The following is a 10457-nucleotide window of genomic DNA, read 5'->3' on the forward strand; positions in this document are numbered from 1 at the left end:
TTTGCTTTGCTCCTTGTCATGTCAGGTAATATGTTTATCAGCAGAAAACGAGCACCTAATTGTTCTTTCTTCATTTAAATTCTCTTGCTCTACTTCCATTTCTCTCCTTTCTCCCCCATTTTTCTTTGTTTCTTCTTCTCTTGTACTTTTTTTCTCTTTTCTTTGTTGTTTGCTTATTTATACAATATTACACCCAATCAACTAAATCACAACCTTTCTTTTAAAAGAAAAACATAAAATCCTATGGTACCAGCTCTACATATTCTAACATAAGCTGTTACAAGCTTTCCCAAAGGACACATATAACTTAACTCTGTCTAGGAAGCTGTTTTGTTGAAGGAAGCTGAGAAAAGGTGCAGTTGGGCATTTTCTGATGGCCCAGTTAGCTTCGGAAGACAACGGCACATTCAATGATTGTTGAGGTTGCTGCCAAAACTCTCACCAGCTGGACTGAACATCTTTGTCTTAAATCCTAGTTGGAAGTGCTTTTAAACCTTGTGTGTAAACATCGTAGATTGTGTAGAAGATTACTTGTCCCAGGAATACATTTTGTAGGACTCAGAAGTTCCTCCCTTGTTATTTCTTCAGACAGGAAGGTATGCCCAGAAAGTGAAGTAGCTCAGACTTAGGGCCAACAGCACAAACAGGTTCAATTTAATGGCCTTGAAAACATACAAATAAAATTTCTGCGTGCTCAGATCTGAGAAATTTGACCAATGAGTTGAGCTGATGTAGTAAAGATGATGGCTAAGAGCTGCATGAGAGGCTTCAGGCAGAGCTGGAGTGGAAAATGGGTAGATAAAAGATACGCAGCTTGTTAGAAGAATCAGTGTTTTTGCATGCTTCTCTGGCAAGCTATTTATGTACCTCTTACTAGTAGAGATGTTTGTTGTGATTTAGTTTCTTCTGTTTGCTTTTGAATTGTGGTTTCTTTTCCTTTGCTTCTTGCTTTTATTCTTTTTTTCTTTCTTTTCTTGCCAGCATGCAACATCACGGTTTTCTTCATATTCTCGCTAATAGCAGACTGCTTGAAGCATTCACAGGCATAGTCTGCATGCTAGTTTGTGCACTTGAGAAGCATTAACGTGCATGCTGATGGATTTTTATTTTCTACCTCCTTAGTTTTGTGGACTTCTTTGAACTTTATGAGTTTTCATCTGTTTTTAAATAATAAAGTACTTTGATAGCTCCACGGGAAGTGTCAGCTCTGTAGATGTGTCTATATGTGTTTGTATATTGAAATTGGAATTAAATATGCTTTTTTTGCAGTTTTAAAACAAATAGGTTTTACTCTAGGAGGTGACCAGTTTGGGGGGATGTCTTTGTGCTCAGCGCTGTGGATCCTTGTTACAACTCCTTTCCTTCCAGTGTTTGTTATGGCAGGAGGTGATGAGAGCTGAAGAATTTTTTGGAACAGAACTAGGCGTGTGCTTTGTAGCTTGGATTAATAAACAAATATCTCTAGCAATGTGGCCTTTCCTAAAGTTTGATGCAAATGTGGTTGATTAAGCAAGCTGTGTCAGTTGTTTCAGACCAAGGTCAAGTTAAAACAAATTCAGTGGAAGCCTTGTGGCTAAGATTTAGAGCTGTATTTCTTCTTTTCCTCACTGACCCTCCTTCCACACATACACATTGTTCCATATTTTCGCTTCCTGTGAAAGCACCAAGCTCCAATATTACCGGCCTGTAAAAAGCTGGAGGTCTGGTATGATGCTGTTAGAATGCAAAGATTTGCTTCTACATGAACTATGGTTGGCTTGGAACTCTTTGCTTATTGCTCAGTGCATGAATTAATTCCAAGTTTGAACAGTTTCACAGCAGACATGGCAAGGCTTCTCTGATACTCATTTTACACCTGTAATTCATTTTACACCTGTAATTCATATTACAGCAATACATTGTCGAAATAGCATGGAGCACATGAGTTGTAGTGTTCTTTTACCCTCAAATGGGAAGGAAAGATGACAGAAAGCAATCTTCAAAGCAGCCTAGATAGAATTCAATAAGAATGTCTGCACTGTTCTCACTTGGGTTTTATTAGAGCTTAAGGGTAATTAAGAAACCTTAAGTGTATGAAATTAAAGAAACAAAAAACTCCAGCAAACCCCACCTTTATTGTACGACCAAGTATATTTCAAAGGATCTCATATTGCTCTGCGTGCATTTCTTAAAGAGTAAAGGCTGAAGGAAAGGAAATCCATTCATGGGTTTAACGTCTTTATGACAAAGAAGGAAGCATTGCAGGCACTAGAGGATCTGGTCTTGTCTTCATTTTTTTTTCCCCCATATAGCTTGAATACTTGTATTACAAGCATGGAATTAAAATAATACATTTTTTTCTAAAACATTTATGACACACAAGGACAGAAATTAAATAATTTACAGATGTTGAGGAGACATTTTCTTATATCATCCCATAACTACCACGATAACCTGGAGGTTATGTGTGATTCATGATTAGCAGCATATAAACGCTGCATTCTGTTTAATTCAAATGACAAATTTTTGTTATAGACTTTCGATATTGTTTTTTAATTCAGACTTCATGATGTGCAAGTCTGCAAGTCCATGCTCCAGATTTTAGCCTGGTCTCTGAATCACGAGGCCCCACCGAGACTGAGAACAAACCACGAAGCTTGTAATTTCAAGACCCACTCACTGGTGCCTGATGCTAAGGCCCTACCCCACCACATAGCCTGCTGCTCTGTCTTGCATATCTTCTTCATCACTGAGTAAAGAATGCCAGGTGTACAATCCTGCAGGATGATTTAACTTGTGGAAGCACACATTTGGGGGCAAGTAGTTGGGGAGGGGGCTTAGCATGGGTAACTTTGTTTGCTGAGGCATAGCAAGGTGGACAATGAACACCCTCAGTGTAAGAGAAGAGGTTTAAATATCTAAATAATTGTATGATCATAACTGATGAGTAGGGAAAAATGAGTGGAAGGTTTTTTTCTGCAGAAAACGAGTAGGTTGGATTTATTATATGTAAACTGAGGTTTCTGAAGTTGTTAATTTCTAAAGGAAAGGGTGCATTTCCATATGACCTCTGGCCTCCTGTGAAGACTGTGAATATCAAGAAAAGGGTAGTTTAATTGTTTGGCAAACCCAGGCTGTGTGTAGTGGTTTTTTTAAAGTACTTTTTATTTAGTTATCTTGTCATGACACACAGCACTGTTGTATTTCTCTCTGCTGTCTTCTTGCTATGTCCTAGCTGGCACAAACTGTAAGTTTTCATTTAGTTTATATAGCAACTGATCCGTGATGGTAGTTTGTTATGCTGTTGTAATAAATAACACTGACCTTGGCTGCTGGCTTTCCTCTGTGTACCTCTAGCACGAACCAGTCATCAAAGATTGAACTCGTACTATTGACTGTAAAAATGAACATGGCTTTCTTCTCATTGCAGCGCTCACACCAGGGATAGAGACGTTTATATGTATTCACCATGTGAGCCCATATAGACACTTAAAGGGAATTTTAATTACAAATACCTCGCAAAAGTGAGGCTAACTTTAAAATCTTCAAGATCTTAACTAACCTTAAGATCTTTGGTGATGAAGGAAGATTTTACAGTTCTGGTCTTTTAGGAAGAAGCAGGAATTAAAATTGTTTTATGGCTGTTTTATATATTTTTTATTTTGTGTAACATTTAAGAATAGCCATTTCCTTTTTTTCTACATACAGTAGGACCTTTACTTAATAGACTGATAAATAGTTGGATTTGTTTGGCTGTGCTGACTTTATAAGTTTTTTTTAAATTGTTTTTCTGGAAATACAGAACATCAAATAAATAAAATGTAGATTAATAAATTTAATGAGAAGTATGTGACCTTTTCAATACATAATGGGAGAAATGAGTGGATTACACAAAGTCACATGCAAGAAGATGGTGGTAAAAGACAATGGCTAAGAAGATGAAGGACGTTGAGTGCTAAGGGGAGACTGGTGTGGAAAATTCAATGTAAATTTTTCTGTAAATAAAATTCAGCAATGAAACACTTCTTTATACTTTCTGTAGTGGCACTGTGGGCTGTTCTCAATCTCCGTTTAATTGATGTTTAGCACTGGCTGTTGTGATGTGTTGAGCTCAAAATGGGAGAGCTTGCCAGTTGTATCCTGGTTCTGTAACTTGAACGCTCATTTGAAATCATGATATAGACAATTTCAGCATTAGCTACTTAAGTTGTTCTATAGCTGATAGAAAGCTGAACTGAAAAAATGGTGATTCTGTGTAGAGTCTTCTTGTTACAGTGTCACTTTCTAATACAGAGAATGACATCCCCTAAGCAGGGGCTGAGGAAGAACAAGGGCATGACTGCAGATGTTAACGGGAAGCAGCACTCAAAAAAGAAGTGAGAGAAAGTTCAGAGATGTCTGCTAGAGAGGTTGCACATGTGAGGGCAGAGCAGATAGCATGGCTTGCCAGCAGTGAACAGCAAAAGATGACTGAATGGAAGGTGGTGGATTGGAAGAGGGATATCAGAAAGGATCTTTAAAGTGGAGAAGTAGTTTATTTACTGTGATGAGGACAGTGCAAGGAGGGATATGTACAGAGTAGGTAAGGTAGCCAAAATACCATCTAGGAAAATGATTATTTTTTTTTCTTCATCAGCAATGTCAATGAGGAAAAGCTTGGCAAGATCGTATCGGCTGAAGAAAGGAAGACTAGAGTAACTGGTTGAGATGAGAGCCTAAACAAATTCTTTGTTAAAATACAGAAAAACCTTTAAGGTCTTTGACAGAATGGTTATCCAGAGAGAGGCTTGGATAATTTAGTTATTTTTGCTTGCATGACCAATAGATCAAAGATGATTTCTATACACATGTGAATTTGTTATTACTGTTCTTTCTTTAGGTAAAGAAGATGAATTTCCAAAGAAGCCATTGGGGCAAATTCCATCAGGACCTCAGCCTGCTATGCCTAATTCCACTCCAATGCTTAATGGACAGAACAGCACTGGTACACAAACAGTGAGAAGGACGGAGAGGAGACCATCCTCTGGAGAAGAACCGGAAAGTTCACCAAATAACCGAAAAAGAATTAATTCACTGGAAAAACAACCTTCCTTAAAACAGCAGAAGTCCCGACCGATAGACACACAGAGTATACAGTCTAAAACTGAGGTAGATGCTAGAAGAAAGCCTCAACCCATGGGGCAAGACAACTCAAGGCAATATGATAATGCAGCTGCTAACCAAAATTCTAACGCTATTTCAAATACAAGAAGGGAATTTGTACCTAAGTGGAATAAACCATCCGATATCAAAATAATGGAAAAGACTATGAAACTTACTGCAGAGGTGAAAGGAAGGCCAATAAATCATTCAGTTTCAGGCTCACCACCAGGTTCTGCAGAAACACAGCCTTTGAATGTAAAGCAAAAGATGAGGGTTTTGGATGCTGATGAAGGTAAGCGTGGGTCTAATGCGTCACAGTATGATAATGTTCCAGAAGCTGATATTGAGAATGAGAATTTTGTTGAAGAGATGCTTGAGAGAGCTCATCCACAGAGTCCAAGGCATGTAGCATATTCAAATAGTCCAAGAAAACAAGCTGATAAAATACCCGCTCCATTAAAATTATCCAACAATTATACCTTCACTTCCCAACCCAGATCTCCAAAATACTCCTTGCCCTCTGATGGACCACCTCATGGACTGAATGTAAAACAGCCACTGCCATCTTATAATAATCCACCTACTTACCATGGAAATTCTCCAAAGCACGTTTCCAGTATAGGCAATACAAGTTCCATACCTCTGCACTACCACGGGAATCGAACCAGCCCTTCTGGTAGGCCATATGGTTCTTTTATTTCAGCAGATTACTCTCCAGATAAATTACAAGTGAACTCGTATCCTGCCAATCGCCAAAATCCTCTCTCCCCAGCCCCTGCTCGGATAGAAGTAGCCCCTGTCGATGCCTATACCAGCAACCTGAGGTCCCCCCCAGGTGTCAAATTCATAATCCCTCCTGTGGACTATTTACCAGAAGATAGAAAGTGGCCCGATGCTGCGTATATATATAGACACGAACCGTACAGGCAGCCCTGGAACCAAGACATTAACACGGGTCACTTGGATAACTTCCAGAAATACCAGCATTTTCAGGCAACACCGTTTCAAGACCACGCTTTTCCTGCTGTTTCTGTGGACGGTCCAATAAGATACAGGACTTCACCAAACTTTGAAGAGCATGGTTCACCACAATACCAATATTCAGGTCCATCAGCTCAAGCCCAACACTACCGAAATCGAAACGATGGATTGTCTATGCATGAGTCTGTGCTTCTCTGAGAATCTGTCTGTACTTACTAAAGTGGCAAGAACCAAACTCAGTTATGCATTACTGTGTTAGCAGTAGTCCACCTAATTTCCTCTATGAAATGTGGACAATTCACATGACTCTGTCAAAAACAACACTATTTCAAAGATGTTTCAGGCTTTCACTGAAGGCTAGTTGAGTTTTTAGACTTGCATCGAAGCTCTTGAAAGTGATCTGATGCACATAGCCGTAGCAATAGCAATAAGATCATATACACAGGATAGCTAATACTGTCATTTTCCCTCAAATTTAAATAACTCGTGTTATGATCTTTCTGCCTAAAACCTAACACATTTACAGGTTTTATTTTTGACTGACATTGTTAATGCACTGTATAGATGTGTGGGTGCGTGTGTGCGAGTGTGCACTTACACGAATGCATATGAAAAAGAGCTAAAGAGTTTAAATGTAAATTGCATTTAACTTTGGGCAAAGCTTGTGAAGTACTTTTATTTCATATTAATTTTTCTTTATAATTTATTTGAGAAGCCATTCATTTTGAATGGGATTTTCTGTCATTGTTATACAGCTGCCTCAGTATCCCAGTATCTGTTCTGGGCAGGGGAGATACTTTGGGATTATTAATTTAAATTTATGTGAGAGTTAATTTCCTCTCCTTTGACTACTGTTTGTCATTTTCCTCAGCAGGAAGGATCAGGCAGGCAAAAGCAGAAAGCCAAAAATGTCTTTATAATCTGGCTAAGAAATGGTGCTGAAAATTCAGGGCGGTCTCTAGTTTTGTAGGCGAATTGAAAGCAGAGAGTTTTTACCTTTGCACCCAAACCTACCGTCAGAATGTCTGAAATCTGCAAAACGTTGGGGCACGGTGGGAGCAAGGCCAGATCCAGAAATGGTGCTGCACCCTTCACTTTTTGCCACGCCGTGCTGTCAAGCTAAACAAATTGGTTGCAAGGCCAAATCTCACAGGTATCAGAACTCCCAGCTCCTTGACGCTCTTGAGAAGTACACGCAGGAGGCTGAGACTTGGTCGTGACTTGATATTCCCTGAGCCGTGCGCATATGCAGCGTCCCTTCCTTTAAGCTTTGTCATGTCAATTCCATTTTGGTTTTGCCCTTTTTTTCCCCAAAGAGCCAGCAGGTTCGTGCCTGCGATAGGGCACGTGCTGCTGTGCTTTCAGGCTGCTGAGAGACTGTTGTTTGTTTTTTTTACACTAAAACCATCCTGACTGTTAATAGGAAGCTTAGACTCCAGGTAACGTATTTTTAATTAGCGTTTGCAGCCTTTTTTTTTTTTTTTTTTTTTACTTTGTTTGCTTTTCCTTTCATTGACTGTGAACTGGGGGTGACAAAAATGAACTGGGGGGGTGACAAAACCGCAGGTTGAAGTGGCACGCGGAGGATGCAGCCTTGTGAGCTGCCGGGGACCACGCAGGCAGTGCGGGATGCGCTGACCTCTCCTTGAAACCAAGGGGACCGGAGGCAGGTAAGGATCTCGCCAGAAGAGGTCCTTGGAGTGCTTAGCAGAGAGATTTTCTAATCCTTAAGTACCTAGCATCGGCAGCAACATTGGTTCTGGATGGATTCGAAGGTTGTCCTGTTCTCTTTTGTAAGATTTGTTAACTGAAAACGTAGAAATGGATTTTATTTTATTTTCCTTTAAAGAATGAGCTTTAGTGCCTCTTATTGCTGCAGGTTGGCTCTGTAAGTTTTAAGGTACAGAAGTAAAACAATTTTTACAAATGGAAGTAACATTTACTTAGTATATTTCAAAAACCTTTTTTTTTTTTTTTGTGTATATGATGTGTCTGATGTAATTTTTAATGAACTGGGCAATTTTATATTTGAAGAGTCGCAAACTGCAGCGAAGTAACAGTAGCAAAGCACTACACTGAAACTCTAAAATTGTGAAGATAAATATGACTTGGGCTTACCTTAGTTCTGCTTGCTTACAGCAGCTTAGAAATGTATGTACATAATATCGTGGCTCAGTGTAATAATCGCAGTGTTTAACGATGGTTCTGTAATTCGTAACAAGGCTGTACAATTCATTTGTGCAAGCAACACAAAGCTCTAAAATATGTATCAGCATTAGTAAATACTGTAGATTTTTATATATAAAAAATATATACACATTATTTTCTTATGTCATCTGCAACAGTTTTATAACTGTGTATCCTATTTTGATGTGACTGTATTTTTAACGTTAAAATAATAATAATTAAGCCTCTGTTGTTTTGTCTTTATTTTTTCGTTGTCTAATTAGCTCAAAACTGCACAAATGGTTGTTCATAATTGTGTCTCGATATATCTACATGTCCAATTTGAGTTGTTTATATATATTTATTTTTGGACTAAGCAGTGGGGATACGGGCTGTACAGTGCTTTTGCACTGCTACAGAAGTAGCAAGGTTATTGATGATAGTTGACCACACCGCTAAACATGACCCTGTCGCTTTGTGAAAGCTAGGAATATAAATTGTGATGATGATTTTCTGGTTTTGTTCCAATAACCTCACCCAGTACCAATTCCAAAGAAGAGGATTGGTATTTTATAGTTCCTTAAAAACAGCCTCGTGCCCCAAGCCTGCAGAGCAAAGCACGCTTTGGTTTCCATCGAACAGGACAAACCCAACTCAAGGCAGTGCCAGACTGAAATCCGCGTGTCGTGCCGGTAAGAAGCACCCTCGCTGCGGGTGCAGTGAGACACAGCCGTGCCAGTGTCTTGCTGGAGGAGGGAATCATCCCGGCGTAATGGATTAGATACCCTCCAAAGAGCTCTTCTGTCACTGCTTGCTTTGATCTGAAAACAGTCAAGCAGGAAGTATCAACATAAAATACTTTTTTTTTTCCTTTTTTTTTTTTCTTTTTTTTTCCCCGCGGTTTCTTAATAATTTTCTAGAATTTGCCTGCTTTGAGCTGTACAAATTGTAGGTTTCTTGTGGAAGGTAGCCGTCATGGCCCTCCTTACGGGCAGTGAGACAATTTCAGGGTAGGGGTTCGGAGAGTGAGTTATCTCCACTACCACAAAGAACACAGCAGACTAAATGAGGATAGATGTCTAACCTCTGCATGGCAGAAAATAAGTGAGATTAATCAGAATATAAGAGCAAAAGGAAATCACATCAGTCGTACGCTGTGAACTTCTGTGCTTGCTTTTCCTTTGACACTAGATTAAATCTGAAGCCTTCACTGCTGGAATGTACAGGAGACTGAAATCCTTCAAATTGTTGGGGCCCTGGGAAAAAGACAGGAAGGACTGCAGCTATCGCTGCTACTCCCAGCCTTTTCCATGAATGGGATTTGATTATGTGATCAAAACCGCTTCTCTCTAATCAAAGCACGCACGCTACAAGCGAGGACAGAAGTCTTCCTGCTCCTGCTGGGACCCGCGGGAAGATTCTTGTCTGACGTCAGCTTCGGTGATGAATTTGGATCTAAGCATCATCATCACTCAGGCATCCGAGGAAGAGAATATGACTTCGGGAAAATGATCTTAATCTTTCCCTCTCCCCGGATCCAGCTGTGGCCTGTCTGTACCGCTTCAGGGAAGGTGACACAGAGGAAAGAGAAAACTCCTTTAGCCAGAAGTCTATTAAGGAGAGTATTCCCTCCTAATCCCCGCTGATGATTACCCAAAGCCTCAAAGCATGATATTCTTCGCAATTGTTTGAGAATGATCAGATCAATGCAGGCAATTCTTTTCTTTTTTTTTTTTCCCCCCCCAGGGCCATAAGGGAAGGTCTTTCACACATGTAAATGTTGCCTGCCTCCGTAACACCTGCCAGCAGGATTAATCCCTAACCGGAAAGCAATTCCTCACTACAAGTAGAAGTTGCAATACGAATACTAAGGGATTTCAGAAATCTCGGAGGTTGCGGACAAGGACTAGCTTACTGCTAGTCGGATACACCTTTGTCATAAACCGCTCGCTAGCTCCAAAATTAGATGCAAGGAGTAAACAACATGGAAATGTTGAAAAACAGCGCAGCCTTCCAGTGTGGAGAAGCAAATCCAAAGATTCCCCGAGGTGCGTACGCATTTTCCAAGGAGATTTCTCTCAAGAATCCTATCCTGAATTTCACATCACACTCCGATATGACTTTGAAATGGACTTGCAAATTACAGACTTTTTTTTTTAATCTCCCCCTTGGGTGGCATTACATTGCGT

The 10457-nt window shown here is 39.8% G+C and overlaps 1 protein-coding gene across 2 annotated transcripts in view; it reads left to right on the plus strand.

The window, feature by feature from the left end:
• USP6NL (USP6 N-terminal like) overlaps positions 1-8503 on the plus strand; it is a gene marked incomplete at its 5' end in the record, with an annotated part of 117876 nt that extends 109373 nt beyond the window's left edge. For both annotated transcript variants that reach the window (XM_084299017.1, XM_084299018.1), the window contains one exon: positions 4859-8503. In XM_084299017.1, coding sequence (XP_084155143.1) covers positions 4859-6300 — 1442 coding nt within the window. In that variant the 3' untranslated portion in view covers positions 6301-8503. The remainder of the gene's footprint in view (positions 1-4858) is intronic.
• Between the last annotated feature and the right edge of the window lie 1954 nt (positions 8504-10457).

Source organism: Netta rufina, assembly GCF_964035555.1.
Source record: "Netta rufina genome assembly, chromosome: 1".
NCBI lineage: Eukaryota > Metazoa > Chordata > Aves > Anseriformes > Anatidae > Netta > Netta rufina.